Consider the following 21,257-nt stretch of genomic DNA (forward strand, 5'->3'; position numbering starts at 1 on the left):
GGCTGCTCCAGTATGGGATTAGAACGATGCCCCCTTATCCCATAGTTCTGTCGAAGCGCAGTTAATCAACGTTGTTGACAGGCTATGACAGCATCCTTATGTGCCGACACCGGTGTTTTAGCTAGCAAAGCGGCTGATGAGGAGTGAAGCCACGTTAATGACAACGTGTACAACCTTTGGAGATGTGAGGAGGACAGACGGAACAATTGACGGAAAAAGTGTGGACTTTATACCAGTTTTTAAATTGTGTTGATAGGCCACGTAAAACCAGAGTTATGATAAAAAATATGCAATGTTTGGTTTTCTTCCTGAATATTATTGTTGTTTATATTTACTGCGGGAAGAAACAGTAAAAACGGCATTTTATAAGGAAAACGCTCAAAATCACTCTCCGCTTGTGAGCAAAAACAAAACCAAAAAACCCCACTCTTTCCTATTGGTCGAAAAATGTACCATGTCGACCAATCAAAACATGGCGTTTAGTTGTTTAGGGCGACTGCTGAATGTTACAGGTGTTACAGGAGTGATACATCTCCTGTTGTCAGGCCTGCAGGTATCAGGCTTTTGTTCTCCTTTATCTCATAGCGGACAGAAATTATTTTTTGGAGTGGCACAAATAATTTGTGTGGCATCAGATTTGATGCAGAACAGCTGATTGTTCTGTAAATATTTTGAAATGTTTGTTTAAAAAAAACGCCTTGGCAGCATTTTTAGGTAAACAGCTGCAAAAAACTTTGTTGTTTGCAAAACTCAGTTACTTTTTTGAAGAAGTAACTATATAATTAATTGCCCAACATTGGTCATTATATACTGTATTTTGCAGACAGAGAGTTACAGGACTCTCTCCCAGACCACAGACTCATACTCATTATACAAGTCAGAGCTTTATTAAAAAAAAAGAAAAAGTTGTGTTTTCAAAATTGGAGTTCAAGTTATTTTTACTTCCAATAGTGTTAACATGCTACACAGGTCATGAACAAGATTTTTTTTTCATTTTCATTGTAAGTGGGCTAAAGCAGTTAATTAAAAGTAGTCTAACATAAATATAAATGCTGTAATTTGATTATTTTAATAAGCCATGTAACTGGGACGGAGTCGATGCTGGCGTGACCACAGTGCACACGTCTGCTGTTGCTCACAGTGGTCCAAGGGACTGCTCAGGGAGTTTGTGCGTTCGCTCAGACACATGAAAAATTAGAGGGAACATTGCCCCTGTGCCTGTACTTGGGATTTGCACTGATTCACTTTCCAGACGTGGAAGCTATGTAGATATTTTTTGGATATGCAGTCTACTTTTTTTGCAGTGATTCTCTGCGTGTCTATTTTCAGACATGTCTGCTTTGGGGAAACTAAAACATTCAAACTGCGGCAGGCTTTGGTTCTAGATTTTCAGCTGTTCCATGACATCCTTAATTTTGTGATGTTGTAGTTCTCTGCAGACTAAAGAGCTCTTCAGTAAAGATGGCTATGAAGTTGTGGGGCCAGCTGATACGCTAAACAGAATTTATTGGCTTTGACAGGAGATGTCACATGAGCCAAGACACGCTAATGTACAGAATAAATAATTTTTTATGATCCAACATAAAAAAAATGACATACTGTGCTTCTTCACTTTATATTAATGGCAGTTTTAAAGACAGTCTGTCGTACCTTGACTTTCTCCTCGTGCTCTCGGCGTGACTCAGTTAGCAGCTCCTCCAGCTCCATGAGTGAGTCTTTGAGCGTGTCCACCTGGTACATCAGGTTGTTTTTCTCATTGTCCAGCTGAGCGTTCGACACCATGGCCTTACGATACTTCTCCTCCACTTCTGCTAGTGCATCCTGATGCATTGACAAAGGATAGAGGATTATCACAGTTGCTAGCTCATCACCCTCCAACCGGTAACAGCAGGTGGCTGGCACACCCTGAACCCGGTTCTTCTTCACCACCGTCGCCATGTGCTGTTCAGCTAGCACCATTATATATACAGTATTTTTATTTTACTATGTAACACTCCATGAGATTGCGGTTGATGAATCAGCACTGTGTTAATAAAACTGCACTAATGAATTTAGATTAAAGTCTGAATTATGTACTTTCTGTAAGTGAAAATGAAATTAAGCACACATGCATGCACACACATCAAAAGAAAGAAAGACCACATGCAGATGTCACAGTTAGCATGCAACGTATTTGAGCCACATCAAAGGACTGCTAATTAGTGTCCTTTCACTCCTACTTATTGAGGAAGAATTGAACACTCTCTCCACAAGTTATTAATCTGTATTAGCAGAAGCCTCAGAGGAAAGGATTTCAACCCAGTGTGCCATAAAAGCAAAAAGAAAACCACAATAACCAGTTCAAGTCAGGGGAGGCAAACCAGTTAGTTAACAATATGAAAGGCTCTCAGGTTTATACCTTGACTTCTTTTAGGTTCTGAGTGTACTTTGCTTCCACTTCCTGAATCTGATCCTTCAGTTCGTGAATCTCCTGGTAAAGAGTGCAGCAGCAGCAGCAGCAGAGGTGAGCAGAGAAGCACAGCGTGACAGTAGCAGTGAAGGTGAAGCAGAGAGTTTGGTGAACAGTTAACACCGTGAGAGGACAGCTTCACAAAGACAACGAGAACGGTAAAAACATGACACAAACTGACAAAACAGCTAGCCCGGCTGTTATGACTGAGTAACTGAGTTATGTTTTTCAGAGGCTGTTTAAATAAACAGTTTACATAAAAACTTTGTCTTAAAAATTTGGCTTATTGCAAAAAAAGCTTTTTTTATGTTGTTTTTAAAAATTTCATCGCCTTTTGCGCTAGGAAAACCATTCATTCTGACATGAGTCTTTCTGCTTTTAATCAAACTATCTTTGAACAATAGCGATCAATAAAAAAAAACCAACTGGGACATGTCCAGCTACTGTTTTGAAGCATCCCTGCTATTAACACAATCCTCTCTGTCTACAGGACTGTACCTTGATCTCTCGTATGGAGCTCTCGGCGTCTACAGTTAAAGCCGTTTCTCCGCTTCCTCTCCGGGAGGACGACCCTCCTAATGAGGTGAGCGTGGCTGCTGTTAAGGCTGAAGCTGCTCGAGATCCCTGACACAACGAAAAAGAAATTTGTTACATAAAATACATCCAAACATATTGTAACAATAGCATTCAGTCTTCTCCATAACTGTCAAAAAAAAAAAGTGCATTTCTCACCTTCTCAAGATAATCTCTGTCCTCCACCTGTTGAGAAAGATAAACACAGTCAGAGGAATCAGAGGCACATGAGAGACCACAGGGCCAAGAGGATGAACTGAGGGAGGAAGGAAGTCCCACAATCGTCACTGCAGCTACCGTAGCACTGATTTATCTTCACATCTGCTGATAAAAAGCAACACACCATACAAAAACCTCCAAGGACCGGAATCTGCCATCTATTCACAAGCACAAATTCATCTCTGTATCAGCGTGCAAATGATTAATCAGAGTGATGTCAAAGCTCTCTCAAAATATCAAACTAACAGCAGATCTGTGTTAAAAAAACAACAGCACACGCAGGAACTGCAGTTTCAACACAGATTAACTTCGCACACAAACCCAGTTAACAGCAACCGCCGTCTTTGCAGTAATAATAAACAAAGTTAGTTTAAAAAGGAAAAGGGAAAAAAAAAAAACAAAAAAAAAACAGGCGGCATATAAGAAATCAGGCAGGAACTCAGCTCACATCACAGCCTCGGCCTGCGGGTGCAAAGCTACTCACGTCAGGAAAGTCGGGAATAGTGACATCGTCCAGGTCCCTGGGAAGACCACTGCTACTGCTTCTCAAAAAACTGGCAACAGAGCTGCAATTGCCCTGCGACAGCCACCAGGGGGCACAACACAACAACAAAGAAGCCAAACACTCATTGAATGTTAAGACTTCAGAAAACTTTAAAAGTACTAATTGAAAAAGTACAGCAGGGGCTAAAATTACCACTGATAATCACTATCAGTGCTGTAAAGGTTATTCATCAGTGTATTTAACTTTCATTTCCTATTTTCTAAAACCTGGATGTGTGAAAAAAAGGGCCGATAACAAAAAACACAGACATCACTGTGCTGTCCAAAAATGCAAAAAACCAAACTTGTTATTACACAAGTTTGCACGTTCTGCAGCACATTGCTACATAAAGATGTGTGTGATAAGTTAGATGGCACTAATTTAAAAGAGGAACATTTGTGGGACTGTTTCTGTCACTAAAATGCTTCACTTAAAGTACTCTGTGCAGCTGCAAGCTGGTGACAGATGGTCCCAGTCAGGAACTGCTCTGCAGCTGATCCAAAGCTCACTCGACCACTCCGATGATCACACACTCTGGACCAAGCCCACACTTCAGGCATGAAAGGGATTATCCTTTGTGACCTGCAGGGAGTTCATCTCCACATTACTGATAAACTTGATGGCATGTATTTAGCAGTTACGCTCCACAAGTTCACCAGGAGTGATTTTTTGTTTATAATCTAAATACGGAGCATTGGTATGTTTTCATGCTGGAGATATCTGCAGACAGTGTTAACTGTGATGCATTCAGATCAAATACTCAACATAGTTTAAGTGCTAGGAGAGTTAGAAATATCTGAAAAATCATCTGACACTGTGCCATGAGATTTTGCCACAGACTCCGGATCTTCTTTATGCCATCGACACCCAAAAATGGTCTGTGGGTCACATCTGTGCTGCAGAGCTGGTAGAAACTTCAGCAAACACCGGCCAAAAATAAAATATCAACATGCCCAAGATAAATGACATGAAATGTTTTAAATAAACAATATTTTTTTTAAAATCTGATTTTAGCTCCCTGTGAGAGTCATTACTGCAAACCGCTCTTATTTATGGTTGAGCTATTTTCCACTTTCCCTGCTCACTTTGACTGCAAGTACACCACCTCGCACACGGAGTGGAGCTGATGGAAATGGGAGGAGTAAGGATTGTAAGGGGTGAATATTTCTATGTCTGTCTGAACACACTTTGAGTGAACAAATCCTCCAAACAGTGAATCGTGAGCTAAATGTTTCAGTCTAAATGCACGATGGGTCAATGAAAGCATCTTGTCATTTAATGTTATGTCCACATGGCATGCAGCCTAAATCCTTTCAAACTCCAGGATGAGGAGAGGCGTGTCTGAGGAGGAGAGGCTCACCACTGGGCTGGTACGGGCTGACCCGGCCCTGCTGGAGGTTCTGGAGCCGGAGCTGCGATAACTAGTGTACTCTACAGGCTGCAGAGAGAAAACGTCGTCATGTTTCTGTCACCAACTACCATGCACACACTCACATGGTGCCTTTAGTACATAACATGCATCTACCCTTCTTTGTTACTTCAGGATTCAGGCTTTACCATATTCAACATCTCTTATGCAGCAGAAAAACAACATACATCCTAAATGATGACTAAACTAAACGATGTTTTAGGTAAAAGTCTCTAAAACTAAATCAAAATTTGTTGTTAATGCTGCTTCACTGCACTTGTTTGTACCTCCTACTCTTGTCTGTGTCCAGTTTGTTGTTAAGATCTGAGTTGTGCTAATTCATGCATGCCCTGCTCTATAAAAAACTATAAATGCATGTTGTGTGTGTGACTTCCTATTAATTACTACTGCCCATAAACAAGAAGATGATACCCATGCCATATACACGAATCCTTTTAAAAAGCAGATCATTTGCCCAATTGCAGATGATTTACATCCACTGGCTCACCTGGATTCACTCTCCTTTCAGGTAACCATTAGAAACATCCATCCAGACCATATTGGCACATGCAAGTTAATTTAAACACACATCAAACTGAACACACCACACACCAAATAATGCCACAATTCCAGCAACATCTTACATGACAGCTGGCGCTGATGACTCGCCGCGACCCACTGCACAGACTGTCTTCATATAAGGAGCTCTGGACATCACCCACACACACACCCACCCACCCACACACACACAGGGTCAGCTCAGGGTCACACCTCAGCAGTGTGAGCAGACTGTAAAGTTTCTATATTTCTATATTTTGCTCAGTGGATTAAAAAAAAAAAAAAAAAAGTGACCGCTGCCTTCAGTGCCTGATTCAACCTGTGCTCTGTGAGGAAGCCTTTAACTGAAATATTTTGCTCTTGAGATCAACAAACTCAGATGCAGTTGCACATGCTGGTGTGGAGAAGTGCAGGTCGAAGGTGAGTGGGAGGTGTAGCGGTGAAAAAGGTGAGCTGGAAATGAACCAACCCTACGATAAAGCTCCTGGCTGTACTGACTGAGTGACCTGTAGAACTGCAAGAAGGGATGAAGAAGGAAGGAACAATGATGCTTGCATGAGAAATAAATGAATAAACATTTAACTTTAAGCTCTGCTGTCCTGCTCCCGCGATCATGAAGCAGCAGAAAACTGTTTTTTTGGGGGGTAAGTGCGTGTGTCTTTCTGATGGTCTGGCTTTTGTCTGCATACAGACCTGGTAACCATTGAAAGCTGAGCCTGGGTTTCTGGAAGAGGACAGACCATTGAGGCTGTACAAGTCAGAAGAAGCGTAAGAGGCCTGAAATGAGGAGAGCGAGAGTGATGAGCAGAGATAAGAGGGAGACGAGAGAAAAACTGATAGGAGGTTCAGAAGGTCACACAGCTGTTTGTTGAAGCAGTATTTAAAAGAGTGCAGCAGTACACACACACACACACACACACACACAATTAAGGGTATTCCTTCCTGACTTCACTTTGGTACCATTGTAAACTACGGTACTGTGCAAAAGTCTTGAGCCTTCTTCATATTTTCGAAGAACCAGGCATTCTTATATTTTTAAAGTTCTTCAGGTTTTCTGATAATCTTCTCTTTTCAGAAGTTATTGGCTGCTTTTTTCCTTTCATTTTCAGTCCAGTCCTTGTGCCTGTTCGTTAAGCCATTAATGACTGACCTATTATTATTCAAGCATTAAAAAGACACCTAACTCAACAGATGAACCAGTTGTGTCTACATATAACAGACAACTTAGCAAAGAGCCCATTTTAAATTGTATATTTAGGCACTCCTAGCAGCCTGTCACAAAAAACACATTATGTTCAGTGAAGCCTTATCAGAAAATGTCTCAGTGGCTCTCAAGAAGCCTTTCTTAATGAAGAGAAACAGTGAGAAAAGGCTGAAAATCTGTAATCAAATGATGAATCCAAATTTAACATGAAACAGATTTCGATCCATCATATAACACTATCTGGAAAATCTCTGATTGGTAACAGCTTAATTTTTCAGTACAACAATGATTGCAAACACACTGCCAATGCAGTAAAAGCATAGCTGAATAGAAAAACACATAGTGGAGCACTATCAGTGATGGATTGGTCTCCTGAGAGCCCAGACCTGAACATTATTGAAGCAGTAAGGGATCACCTTGACAGAGACCAGAACACAACGGCTAAAACATCCAAAGAAGAGCTTTGAATGCCCTTCAAGAAGCCTGGAGAACTATTCCTGTAGACTATTCAAAGAAATTAGAGGAAACCTGGACGGGAAGAGTTCAGGCTGTGTTGAAGAATAAAAGTGGTTACAACAAATACTTACTTTCAAGCTTGTTGAAAGTAAAACAAGCCGTTGTTACTTTATAAATTTTAGATTATAGATTCCTGCAACTATTTTCCAAGAAACATGAAACACAAACAAGAAGGATGACTCAAGAGTTTTGCACAGTATAACCACTCTTTGCAGGAAAAATGTCACAGTCGTGTTTGAAGCTTCTTTTAAATTCAAAGGCAGACAGCTGCCCAGGCTTCAACACCACATCAGCAAGTTCAGTAACATCTAACCATGCACCAGCGAGTAATAGAACTTGTTAGACCACACACACTACACAAATATTTCAGTTAAAATAAACAGACTAAACCGTCAGCGGCTACTTTGGTTATTAGTCATAACTTCGGACAGCGAGTGGACGGCGTGCAGAGCCACGCACCAGCTGCAGGTCTGATCGGGAGACACGAGACAGCCGGCTGTCATCGCTCAGTCTGGAGCTCTGAGAAGCGGGAGACACAGGTGATACCATCAAACACTGTCCAGCAAAATCTGAACTCACATCATCACCAACGCATGCAGTGTTCAAAGTAAAGCAAATAACTGTCATGTTTAAAGGAAAGCTAACATGTCCCATACAAATGTGGCCAAACAGACACAAAAATGAGACAGTACAGTATAATAGTGTTTATATTTCAGCTTTTTAATTAAAGTCATAAGAGCTCCTAATTTGTGTTTTGTTATTTTTCAGGGGGATGAATAACAAAAAAAATGAGGAAGGAAATCTTATTGTTACTGGTCTAATCATTCAATCGTGAACAAAAAATAACTAATTATTTGAATGCTCTTCCAGTTAATTCACTATCCGAACGATCTTCACGGCTTACACACGCTCAAGATCAGCAGCTCCACACGGGACATCCAAATGACAATTTCAGTGTTGGTTTCACAAATGTTACACCCTGTTTGTCATGTTTTAGTTCAGGTTTTTATCTTAGGCTTGTTACTGCCTACCTTTCTGTAATAGTTGACCAATAACAGTAATCTTCAAAGGAGTTTTCAAAGACGAATAAAGTTATTAGAAGCAATATTAGAAGTAATTCTATTTACAAGGTGTTACTAAAAAATTCACCTTCTCCATTGAGTACAGCTGCTTTGTTTCTGTAAGCCCTTTTCTAACCACCTGTATGAAGCTTTCATTTTTTGAGGATGTCCAAAAAGCAACCCCATTTAAGTTGATTTTCACCAAGCTGGGAAGAGCCAAATCTGAAGTGAAGGGTGGATTGTGAGTGAAAGCTGTGCTGGTCTGAACAAAACACTGGTATGCTTGCAGTTGTGCTCCTGTTGCAATGCCTCTGGGTCATGATCAGTCCTCCCACAGCAGTGACATGAGGGTCAGGTCAGTTTAACACTCAAACACATGTAAATGAGGTTAAATTTGGACAATTTCTAATCTACAACCTGCCACAGCGCTGGAAATTGTCCCGAAGCACACACGTAGATCAGACAAATTTAAATGTTTTTCTCTTTCTGACTGCAGTTTGCAAAGACTTTTTGCAGTTTGCAAAGACCATTAAAATGACTAAAATACTTTCCTGCCTTGTGGCAACATGTGACATCCTGCTTTACAACCTATTGTTATCAGTTCAATCTGCCTCTGCATTTTTTGTCAACAAACAAGTTTTAACACGCGGCAGGTGTAGCTGGCTCATCAAGCCATAAGCAAAAGCAGATCTCTCATATTATTCCAGCGTAAGGCTGTTTGGCGGCATGGATCAGAGGTGGACAGCACGCACCGTGAGGTCTAGCCTGGAGCGAGACACTCTGCTTTCATCACTGAGTCTTGAGCTCTGACAGAAAGAGGAAAGTTGTGAGCAGATGCTGCATAAACCTTTTTCCCCCCCACATCAGCTTGAATGCTTTAATCAGTTTAACACACAGCTACTGACCCTGTCAGATATGACGCTGTATTCGTCATCACAGCCGTTTCTCTGCGAATCAAGAACCAGAATGAAACACACAGATACCAACTCTGTTTGTGCCATGTGTGCAGCAGTTTGAGCTTTTACATACATCTCTGTCTTTGTGCTTATGTTTCTTCTTTTTCTTTGACTTCTTATGTGAGGAGCCCTTGAGAGTGAAGAGAAGCAGAGCAGAGAAGTATAACACAGAGCCGTTTGGACAACAGGTTTGAGAGTGCAGAAGCAAACCGAGCTGCCTACTGAATGTTCATGCACAAATGACTCTCCACACTGAACACACAGCGATTAGTGGCACAATAAAAAACTGATTCAGCCAATAAAATGACTGAGCCAAATATCCGGGATCTTGCATGTCCGGCAGAATGATTAGTATGAAGAATTTTTCCACAATTACGAAGCACAGGAACAAGCTGCACTACAGCCTAAAATAGTGCAGAGTTTGTTTTGGTTGGAGAAGGATGGCTCCTCAACAGATTCCAAGGTAATCAAAGTTCCTCTACAACAGCACAAACAAGAACTCAATGAGCAACTCTGGAAATTGCTTTGGGAGGTTAGTGATTGATAATGCTAAAAAGCCTTCCAGGGAATTGCCGTGGAGTTTAAATATTTTGGCAGTTTTACAAGGCTTAGAGGCTTAACAAGCTTCAGCTCCAGCTGCTTGGCGTAGAGGAGGCCTACAACGCCCTCGATGTTACATCTTTTTAAAAGGGTTTATGCATCATTTGTGAAATTGTGCACAGGTTTACTCAAACATCTGATCATAAAGTAAAGAAATAGGCAGATGGATAATGAGAACAGACAATAAGACCTAATCTGTGTGTTATAACTTAAATGTCTGGCACACAAACATGCTTTGTATTACTATTATTTGAGTTACTGCAGGAACTTGCAAACCAACTGTTAGTCAAAGCAAACAATTCACAACAAATCTCTGGGAAAAGCAGTTCAAATTCATCCATCTCGTGTTCAGACACTGTCAGCTCTTACCCCTCCACCATAAGCTCCAACTGCATCAAGATCCGACTGTGCAAAAATACACAACATCATCATGTCACACTAACACCAGCTTGCCAAGTTATCCAGCACTGACACTCTGTCTCCAGAGGAGAGGGTCGGTTTTTGTGAATGAAAATGCAAAGAGAATAACTGATAGGAGAAGAATAAAGGAGGCTTTGGTTTTTTTTGTTTTTTAAAATTACATGAGCTGTTTGTGATACTGACCCTGGCGCTGCCTCGGCTTCCCACTGACATCCGCTCATCGTCGTCTGAGAGCTGCGTGAGAGGGCGAGAGAGTGAAATGGATGGTTAGGGTTCGGAGAATGCAATGGCTTACATCTGCAAACACTCCAAACATGAGATTCTGACAGGAGGCCTCGAGCTGCAAACACACATGGTTCCAAGTCAGCTTTCGGTGTGACCCTAAAGACAGAAACAAACCTCATCTAAACTTCACCACTGCTTCCTTCAGCGCTCTACTCAGATGAATAAAAACAGAGAGCTGCCTAAAGTATGAGCCTGTTTCAAGTGTCATGAAAACATGCTGCTGGATCGACCAACACAAAGCCACATATAACTTCTAATTTAGTTACTCTGTGCTGTGTTCGTCCGGCACTGACATTTTCATGGTAAAAGACAATAGATTACAGAGTTAAAGCATGAAGAGGTGGAAACCGAGAGAGAGGACTACAAACCATGTGAATCCGTGAAGGACGTGAGTACCTCTCACTGTCTTCCTGAATAAGGGAGGGGAGGGGTGATGATGGAGGAGAGAAGGGATGGAGGGGGTAGAAAGGTAGGAGAGAGATGTCAAACATCAACAGGACAGACGACAAAAGAGGAAAGTGTCATTTGAGCGTTTAAATGTGTTTTGAAGAGTCCAGGACAGATAAACATTTAAACACCACAAAGAGATCAAAGTCATTTATTGCGTTGCTTTACATTGTTATGTTTTATTTTATTTTTTAATCACACTAAATTTTTTATCTGTGAAAAGTGCTATATAAATACATTTTGCGTACTTGCTGAAGAACTGATAGTTAATTTAAAGCAAAGGGAATCTGTCATGCAATTTGTATTTGCCAGGTGATCAATTAGATTTAACTGCACTGCTGTTTTCACCTTTTAACTGCGTTAAGATGTGGATTAGAACATATCTGTTAGTCCATTGCTGATTATTTGAGCAGATTTCTTTATGTTTTTATTGGCTCAATTTGGAGTCTACAAAGAAAAAATGTGCATTGGGATGGTCAGCTTAAGTGGTTCTTCCTCAGGGCTGAACAGCACCGCAGAATAGTGCCTCCCTTTTGTTTTTTCTCTGGAATTTAGACATTATGCCAAATAAATAAAAAAGTAATTTAAAAAAAAACTCTTTATTCTAGTAAACAAATCGCAATATTTGGGTTCAGATGTGATTAAACACTATCCAAACTCCATCATCTTTATTACCTGAATCTATTGGTACAATGCAAACGATGCATATTTTATACCAAGACAACAGCCATGTTTACATGGACACAAGTAACCAGTTAAAAAACCTGACTGGAATAGAAATGCTTCACCTAAACACACCAACTGGAAGATTTTGACCCAATCACACACCTTTGTAGCTTAACCTACCTAGATACAGGTAGGTTACACCAATCCTTAATCAGAGAGGTGTGCATGTTAAACTTTTTCCAGTCAGGAATGTTCTCGATAAGTCGACTAGTCCAGTAATTGTTGCTAATTGCTAATTGTTTACATTTCTACAGCCATTTGCTACTATATAGAGCTGCAGCCTTGACATAGTTGTAGAAAAATGTAAGTCTGTTAATATAGGACCTGAATTTGTGTTAATATTATTATTATTCTTTTCAATCACAATGTATTCTTTAGTAGTTTTTTCAAACATTAATTTGTCATATTTTAGTAATATATGAACAACTTTTTAGTAAAACATTTTGACATCATATTTAATATCATAAAATATTATTTTAAGTGGGTTTTTTTTTTTTAAACTTCTTCATTGTGTGGAGCATAACATGCAATGTTCATAATGCACATAATGCAAGGTGCCACCCGATTAAGCAGAGTTTAAAGTAAGATTCAGTATTGAACAGATTAATTAACAGTTTCAATGGCCGTTGTTTAGACAGTTTTTGACATTGACCATTAAACAATCCTCAAATTTAATTTGATATCTCGAGTCTTTTAGTTTTAGACTAATTTCTTTTTCTTGTTTAGTCGCCTAAGAAATTCTTTGCCAGAAACTCCCCTACTTCCGATGTTCAAAGTGAAATTATCCTTACTGCGCATGTCTGTTACCATTTAGTGAACATAATGTAGGTGCATTCAAAAAGTGACAAATGTGAGAGAAGGGAGAAACTGAAACCCATACGATGCAGCAAGGTGACGATAAAAAAGGAGACCTCCAGAGAGCGGTGTTTGTTTACAGCAATCACAACTACTATTTCTACTATTCCCAGAAAGTTGGATAATTCCAAAATGATTTATTCTGTTTAAATGCTTGACACATGATGCAAACGCACATTAGGATCAGATCAGCTCAGTTAGGGTCAATGTAAACAGTGAAGCTCTAATTTGACACATGTAAACATGGCCACTGACACAGTGACACAACCTGGGTAAAAGGAAGCTCACAGAGGCTCATCCATGCACACTTTAAATCCACAGCTGTCAAACAGTAATCCAGCTGACACTCATGCAATTTTCACCACATGCCAACACTGTTCAAACTGAAACATTATGATACTGCTGGCAATAAACCGTTGCATAAATTCTCATCACCACCTAAAATTACACATCACAATTAGTCAACAGTTACTCCTACACACAGAGTATGATTGCTGTGCCAAACCCTTTAAATAATCTGCACAGTCATACTGAGTAAGTGAATTCAACGCAGTAAATCCCATGCAGTCTCGCATCAGCGGGGCAGATGGTCATGCTGATTCAAAGCCAGATGGTCACCCTGCTTTTTTAATAAGTGGATTATCATTAATGTTCAAGCTTTGATTCCTTATAATCTTTTTTTTTTTTTTTTTTTTAAAGGCTCAACAGGAATGACTGAGAATTCAAACACAGACTGGGCACATGGAAAAGTCAAAATACATGCAGATCTGTTAGTGTTGTTATCACAGCACAGTAACTCTACCATCCATTGTTCAATATCTCCCCATTTGTTGTCCACGCGGTCATCTAATTTGGTGTTCAAGCCATAGTATTTCTAGGGAGAGGCAAGAAACGAGGGCAAGATAAAACAGGTAACTTGTTCCTAGGTTTTCTAGGGTGCGATCTGAAGCACACATCGAGGACGATCACATTAAATCCAAAAATGTGCGAAGTAGAAATGAGGAAGAGTAAACCTACCTTCTGCACCTGAAAGATCTAAGCAGCAACACCGAACAGCGACAGAGGAGAAAGAGCGAAAAAAACAAACAGGAAAGATTTAATTAAATCAACATAAAAAAGATAAGTGATGGAAAAAAACTGAAACACTGGAAAGTGAAAAGCAAAACAGCATGCAGGAAAAAGAGCACGAGGCTCAGGTATGTGAAGAACCCCGCTGCACAGCAGGAACTGACCCAAGAACACAAGTTCACCCGAGATTTAACTACCTGTGAGACGCACTTTCACAGCATTTTCCCATGCTCCTGTAACGTTGGTATCAGTGACGGAAAGCTGTGCCAGTGCCACAATGTCACTTTCACTTAGTCTGTGTAACCACGACTACATAGCAGAGAAAACCACGTGACCTCGAGAGATCCTGGTACAGAGGGCTTCCAGAACCACAACCACAGGGTGGTTCTCCAAATAAAAAAAACAAAACAAAAAAACATAAAAAATAAGCTCCTGGGTAACTCTACAAAACATCTCAAGCTGTCCTGTTAGGTTAAGTAGATTTGACACCTAGGACAATAAACGTTATGCTTGTGTAGACATAATGCATATGTAGTAAAATTAAAGATGCAGCCCTGAGCTGCATCTTGACTCATCTCAGAATAAAGAGAAGAAACAAAAGGGAAACAGTGAACCAGGTGAAAGGTCACCATTTCAGTTACACTCTGCTTGTTTAATATGCACAGATAAAACAAGGAGTATGTGTGTTTTATGTTGTCACCAAAATGCTGCAGCTGAAGCTCACTGCTTTTCCAAGCTACTTGATGTTTTTCCCCTCAGGAAGCTGAAGGTTGCCTTAGATGATGATGAAGATGATGCTTGTCTATTGAAAAAAAGTCTGCTGATGTAAAAAAACAAAACAAAAAAACAATCCCCCTGAAATTACCTTCCAGATTTTAAAAGATATTTGGTTGTTAATTCTTTCTTAGTGCAAAATTGTTTGTTTGCACATTTGCTTGGACATCATCAGCAGAGCTCTTGAGACCACACAGTACAGTGGAGACCCAGTCATTGTAATTTTGGGTGACGAAAAATGAAAATATATCAGCAGCTTGTACAAAATGTCCAAAAACAACCAAACAAACAAACAAAAACCTCTAAAACCCTTTGGGGTCCAGGAACCTGTGCTCCTAACCCTTTGCTATAAGTGTTACCTTTTTTATTATTGTTATTATTTTATCAAAAGCAGACTAAAGAGATCAAATCAAACCAGCCAGGCTGAGACCCTCTTAGTGTTTCCTGTGGTCGATGTGCTGCGTCACTTGGGGGTGTTGCCATCTGAAATTTGGAATGTTTGAGGAAATTACGGAAAATTAAGGTTGTTTGACTATTCCGATAAATACAATTAACCTTGGCTTTATTTATTTTGGTAGTGGTTGTTATTCGAGATGTTCTGTGCTGGCAAACTTTTAAAGTAAAATAAAGATCTCTGCAGCCTCCAATTTCCTTCATTCTTTGAGTGTTTTGCTGATGTTAACGTGCCGGGACAAAACGGAAAGACTGCAATCAGATTTCCTAAAATCTCCCACATACGTTCCTTCACCAGTGAGACCAACACATTGCCTGTTAAATTTAAAACAACCCTACACACTGCCTTTTTGAGTTTGTTTCAAAAACTCTGCTGACAGCAGGACACACTAAAAACACACCCCACCCTCAATGACGTACTTTCTACCCCAGTGCTTTAATCCAGATTTACTACCACTGTCTCCCTTGTATACTTGCCCAATAAATGGATTGGCCACTTTTGCAGTTCTGGTCATCACAAAGTGATTTGCAGATGACCGCTCTGCCCGCTGCATCGCTGTAGTAGCAGCAGCACTTTTAGTTGATCAATGGAGAACGGCCTCTTGCCCTCACCTAATCTATAATTAACCTGAAATGGAAAGCCACGTCCCCACAACGATAACCTCACAGATATGCTGTCGACTCAGGAAAGTCATACTAAACTTCAAGAAGGTGAAAGTGAGTTATAAAGGTCAAATTTATTTATAAATATCGCTATAATTCATATCGTTGCACAGCCAGAAACGTCCTCTGTTAGAACCTCAGATGCTTCTGACCTTGTGAACTTTGATCTTGTTTCAAGATCAAAGCAATCACAATACTACAATCTAGTTAAAGAGAATTTGATTTGTATCTAAAAATGAAAGAGTTGAACACCAAAGAGCGTAATATTGCACAAAAATGACCAGTGTCCAGTCTAATCAGATTAGGAAGTGACTGGAGGGATCTCGTTTGCTTACTTATCTCTTATTACGTGTCTGGACAGCCTATTAGCAAGAGAGCCAGGCACCGTCATAATCCCATTCATCAACCGAGTTACACAATCAGCCTACATGCCAGCACCGGTCCCCTTTGACTCACCGAGCGCACCTTCTTAATTGGAGGGGTTTTTGGGCGCCTGTTGAGGGCAGCCCTCAGCCCCCCTCCGGTAAGCCGCCGCCCGGCCGTCCTGCTGCCCTCAGGAAACCAGGAAAGGTCGCATCCCTCAGGGGTCAACAGGTAACACCATGACCAGTCATGAAGGCAGGCTGATGGTATGACAGAACGCTGAGATTTGAGCTCAGAGCACTCGGAGCAACCAAGGTTTGAATTTCCCCTCGCTTTTAATGCTGCAAAGCTTCTGCTAATAATCCACTCCTAATTTCTGTCTTCAGCGTATGAGGAAACATCCAAAAATCCAGAAGGTGGCCGAGAGCACAGCAACCCATCGCTGGTGTCCACGATACGGCAACAACAACAATAACAACAACGACTGCTCCACTGCAGGCTGGACCACAGAGCACAACCTGCTAAGCTACTTTAGAACTCGGCTAAAAGGTTTAAAGGACACACAAACACACACACTCAGCTTGCCAGTGACCACTAATCTGGCATATGTGACCGATGTGTGTGTGTGTGTGTGTGCGTACATGCATAAGATTATTGTTCAGGCTTGACACCTGTGTTTTGATTGGTGAAATAACAATAAATTAATATTATAATTACTAATAATCTTAAAAATATCTTTTAAAAATAGGCATTCCATATTGACGAGCCATAAAAGGTTCAGTTTGATGTAAAATACTAATTTCTGTGAATAACATACATCGGACTGTCTCAGTATAATGCAGTGACCTGGTATTAATATGGATGCTGTCCCACCTAACCATTACTGAGGCCACCAGTCTGTGCCATTGAGTGTCTCCTACAGTGTAATAACACCCTCAGCCACACTGAAAACACAGCCCAGGAATGGTTCCGTGACCAAAAAGCCCACGGTGCTGATCGGTATCCAAGTATCTGTGACATGGATGAAACTGAAGTATCTGCTGCTAACGTTGTGGTTATGAGGTTCTGTGTTTATACTCTGAGGGGTCAAAGGTGTTTGGGTTGCACAAGGGGGGGCTTCACAGTAACCCAGGCCATAAGGCATGTATGGGTGCCTGCGCAACCAGTGAGCTAAACTGGCACTCATTTTGCTCTGTGTCTGTTTGCCTAAAAGGTTTATGGAATTTTACTTTTAATGTGGTGGTTGCTGAAGCTGCGAAAGCACATGCATGTTGTCTACTAAAATCACAGTGAACTCTGGTCACACAAAGTTTAATGTTGACAGTCACTTGAAATTATGAAGGCACTTATTGTTTTGGAGCAAACACAGCACTCAGTGACTGCAGGAGTTGATGGCAGCAGCCTCCCTCTGCAGTACGATGCACCCACAAAAACTGCTCGAGGGATGTAGCAAAGTAGCTAAGAAGCTTTCAACCTCCCCACATCTCAATCTGATGCAGCATCTGTGGCTCCAGCCTGAAACCCACAGAATCCAAAGGGGTGTCTGCTAACGTCAGAGTGCGAGAAAGCCAGAACACCCCCAGAGATTCCATGTCCGTGTGCGCAAGCAGCACAGGAAATAAAGTTTATCGACTGAATTTCCAGAAATATGCTTCAACAGTACAGAAACTGTGACTGACGTCTGCCACAGCAGACAATTATTTCACTGTCATTTATTCTTCTGCTTTTTTAAAACAAACAAATAAAAAAATCCCTTCACACAGAAACTGAGCAACTTTTGAGTTGAGTTTCCACAGGTGCTAGGCAGTCTGTAGTCTGTTTATGTGTTCAGGATTACTACTGACTAATAATAGTGAGCTCGGAAAAGCGAGACTCCCCGTGGTTCAGATCAGAGGTGCTCAACCAAAGAAAGAAAAACTCATGTAACAGCACTGAGCTCACATCCAAACACCTTTCAGCGCTGCACCTGATTCAACACAACTCAGAACACAGCACGGACGCCAGCACCGACACTGGAGCTGCCGAGGGTCCAGTACAGAGATTTATGGGGTTCTTTGCTCTTTTTGCGAGACATGTACAAGTTTTCCACAACGCATTGGTAAAAATGGACATGTTAAATAAAAAAACAAAAAACAAAGATTTAATTCACTGCTTACTTCCCAGGAAGGTAGTGCATCACATTACGGGACTACTAATATCTGGAATAAGTTATGTCAGTGTTACACTATGTACTGTATTTAGCTACCCAAAGAGACAAAGCCACAAAAATAGAAATGCAATAACAACCAACTTTGCAGGTTAGACTTTCTGACCTTTCAAAGGTGTACAGTTTATAACAGATAATGCAAATTACTGTTGTGATTGTTTTGGAAGAAGCCCTTTACATGTGACGGTTAATTAACAGGAAATGTGCTCCGTGGTGTCTGAAGAAAAAGCTCTAATTTTATGTTACTCAAAAACTTTCCATGTGTCAATATCTGTATCAGCGTGGGATGAGATTAACTTTAAAAGGTTTTGTTGAAAGAGTAATTAGTGAGAACTTTGGAGGACTTCCTCGTTTGCTATGGTTATTTAACCTCAGTATCAGCTGTTGGATATTTAGCCAACCTAGAAACCTTGTAACTAAGGAATTAGTTTGTTACAACATGTTTGCGTATAGGTGGGGGCACTGTTTTAGTACATAAATAATAGATGTAATTTCCCTTTCCGAAAGCCTTAAAGCTGGATTCTTTAACATGTCCAGCAGGGGTTGACTCCTTAGAGCCCACTCTTATCTGGTTTCAAAAGGCCAAGATTGCTAACATGCTCAGCTAGAGGCTACAGAATGGGAGCCCAAAAATTAATGAGTGACTTCCTGCTTGTTACGTCCATCTTAATTATATGGTTCTATGGTTCGAATCAACTCATAAATTCAGTGTGTTGAACAACATCATCTATAGCTGTTGGAGGTTTTTTTAATGAAGGAATTTTAAAAAAGTCAATCAAAAGTCAGTGTCTAAACTACATTTTTACATCAATCCAAATCAAATCCACAGGAATGTTCTTTCTATGAACGGCAAGGATTGCTTGGATCTCGACAGCAGTGCTCCTAAGTGCTGCAGTCACAGTTCCTCTGACCTTTGACCCACAGGATCAAAGAGTCAGCTTAAGAGCAGAAAGCAGAGCTGACCGGAAATGCTTTCGGTCCAAACAAAACCAAGTGTCTAGTAACAACAAGTCTGCTTAAATCCTTTTGTTTTTCAGAACAGTGTTAGCCATTTGGCAGACAGCAGAAATACTTGTTTAACTCTATCAGTGCTCCGCTGTTTAGATTCAGCATGAAATATTAAACTCTTACGGATGTAAAATCTTGCATATCTGTCCTAACATGAAGTTTTGTATTATGCCATATCGTGTGTCACATGTCATGGGGTATTTTGACTTGTATACCTCTTTCTGTTGTCGCTCCAGCTCCTTCATGCGGATCTCTCTGGCCTCTGCCCTGGCTGCCCTCTTTGCTGCCAGCCTGGCCTCGGCCTTAGGATGGAAAGGGGGGGGGGAATAAAAACACAGAGAGAGAAAATTAAAAAAGGAGAAGTTAGATAGCAGCAGACTTAGTCCAACTCACACACATCTATACATCTATAAATTGTCAACACAAATGTGAACAGAGCTCCAGTTCCTTGACAGAGTTAGTTTGGGAACTTTGTGACACATTGTTGGGAAACAGAAATAAAAACAGTCACACAGTTGAAGATTAATATCACAGGGGGACACTACCAGCCCCTAAAAACCAGTCAATAAAGCAGTGAACAAACACAGGACATCAAGAATCATTTGAACTCTGAACAGACTTTATTTAGAAGCAGACAATCTAGTGAGACTCCTAGGCCCCCGTACATTTGAAAGACTTGCCTCTGCTCCACTCAGCACTCAGGCGAGAGCAGGGTCTTTCCCTTAAAAGGATCTCTCTCTCAGAGTGTGTGCTGCAAGTGTGTGTGTTACAGTGTGCGTGTGTGTAAGCATTTCCTTCCTCTAACTTGTGGTAGACACTACACGGCTGCAGCCTCTAGGCGGGGTAACTGTAACAGCTCATACTGCTGCACTAATGCATTTCCCCAATGTCAGTCACCATGACTGAGTAACAGGAAAACACTAAATACAGAGTTGGTTTCAGAAGAAAGCACGATCACACACATGCACGCTATCAACAAAGTTCAGCTCAGGACTCACATACACGTGTCTGCATTCATTAAAAAGCTTCACCAGGGGATACAAACAAGCTTGGCCAAATCTGTGTTGTCATCAACAACACTGACGTTCTGCACCGCAGATAACAGAAGCACATTCATCTCAGTCTTAAAATGGGAGCAAACTGTCAAGCTAGATTCCTGCGCTACCGTTAGCAAACTTCAGCCTCTGTATGAGATGAAATGAGGATCTTATCAAAGGCACAGATCATTGTTTTGGCCCCCAGCATCCTTTACATGTTGTTCTCCAGATGCTTCCATCAGGGCAAAGGTTTGAGCTCCCTGAAGGCACCAATAATAGACACAGAGTAATTTCTTCCATATGCTGCTTCTTTAAACCAATCGTGGCCCTTTCCCTCTGACAGCAGGAGCTTGTACTGTATTTCTGTAATCTGTTGGACTAGAGTATATAAAGCAAACGGCCCCTCAGGGATATTAAAGCTTTACGCAACATCTCTGCAGGTCTCTACTCATGTTCACGCTCAAACTGCGTCACTTAGTCCATTGTTTTCACTTTTTAGTTTTAACAATTTCCTCTCCTTTGCACAAAGAAGAGAAGATGCTCTCTGAATATGTACATTAAAAGAAAGAACAGCATTTGGTCTGTATGTCAGCATGTTCGCTGCGTATCAGCAGTGCTTGCTCAGCAAACTTTATTCAGTCACTTTTATTCAGCTTGTGTTCATGCCGTCAGCAACACTTGCACGCTCGCTTTGTTACTATCCTGCTTTATTATCCAGGTTTTTATATTCCTGTATCATTCTGAAATTGTCCAGGTTAAAGTTCATGTGTCTTTGATGCCTTGCCATGACACAGAGTCTCATTTGGGAAGTGATGAGTGGGCAAAACTTCCACTTATGTCACTTGACTATTTTATGATTCAGCG

At 40.8% G+C, this 21,257-nt stretch overlaps 1 protein-coding gene across 18 annotated transcripts in view; it reads right to left on the bottom strand.

Moving 5' to 3' along the window:
* The window catches only part of lrrfip1a (leucine rich repeat (in FLII) interacting protein 1a), a 48,808-nt gene that overhangs the window by 9,502 nt on the left and 18,049 nt on the right, over positions 1–21,257 (bottom strand). For 3 of the 18 annotated variants that reach the window (XM_014339243.2, XM_014339230.2, XM_014339233.2), the window contains 18 exons: positions 19,572–19,658; positions 13,839–13,856; positions 13,624–13,695; positions 11,162–11,203; positions 10,692–10,742; positions 10,458–10,493; positions 9,562–9,618; positions 9,438–9,479; positions 9,285–9,338; positions 7,931–7,990; positions 6,445–6,528; positions 5,838–5,900; positions 5,146–5,223; positions 3,726–3,818; positions 3,182–3,208; positions 2,948–3,073; positions 2,399–2,470; positions 1,651–1,821 (listed from right to left, as the gene is read on the bottom strand). In XM_014339243.2, the coding sequence (XP_014194729.1) occupies positions 1,651–1,821; positions 2,399–2,470; positions 2,948–3,073; positions 3,182–3,208; positions 3,726–3,818; positions 5,146–5,223; positions 5,838–5,900; positions 6,445–6,528; positions 7,931–7,990; positions 9,285–9,338; positions 9,438–9,479; positions 9,562–9,618; positions 10,458–10,493; positions 10,692–10,742; positions 11,162–11,203; positions 13,624–13,695; positions 13,839–13,856; positions 19,572–19,658 (1,233 nt within the window). Of the gene's footprint in view, positions 1–1,650; positions 1,822–2,398; positions 2,471–2,947; positions 3,074–3,181; positions 3,209–3,725; positions 3,819–5,145; positions 5,224–5,837; positions 5,901–6,444; positions 6,529–7,930; positions 7,991–9,284; positions 9,339–9,437; positions 9,619–10,457; positions 10,494–10,691; positions 10,743–11,161; positions 11,204–13,623; positions 13,696–13,838; positions 13,857–16,235; positions 19,659–21,257 lie in introns of all 18 variants that reach the window. The other 15 variants (XM_014339231.2, XM_014339234.2, XM_042218562.1 and 12 more) reach the window with 14 other exon arrangements.

The sequence above is a fragment of the Haplochromis burtoni genome, unplaced genomic scaffold, assembly GCF_018398535.1.
Source record: "Haplochromis burtoni strain Fernald_Lab_line unplaced genomic scaffold, NCSU_Asbu1 Contig_20, whole genome shotgun sequence".
In the NCBI taxonomy this organism is placed as follows: domain Eukaryota; kingdom Metazoa; phylum Chordata; class Actinopteri; order Cichliformes; family Cichlidae; genus Haplochromis; species Haplochromis burtoni.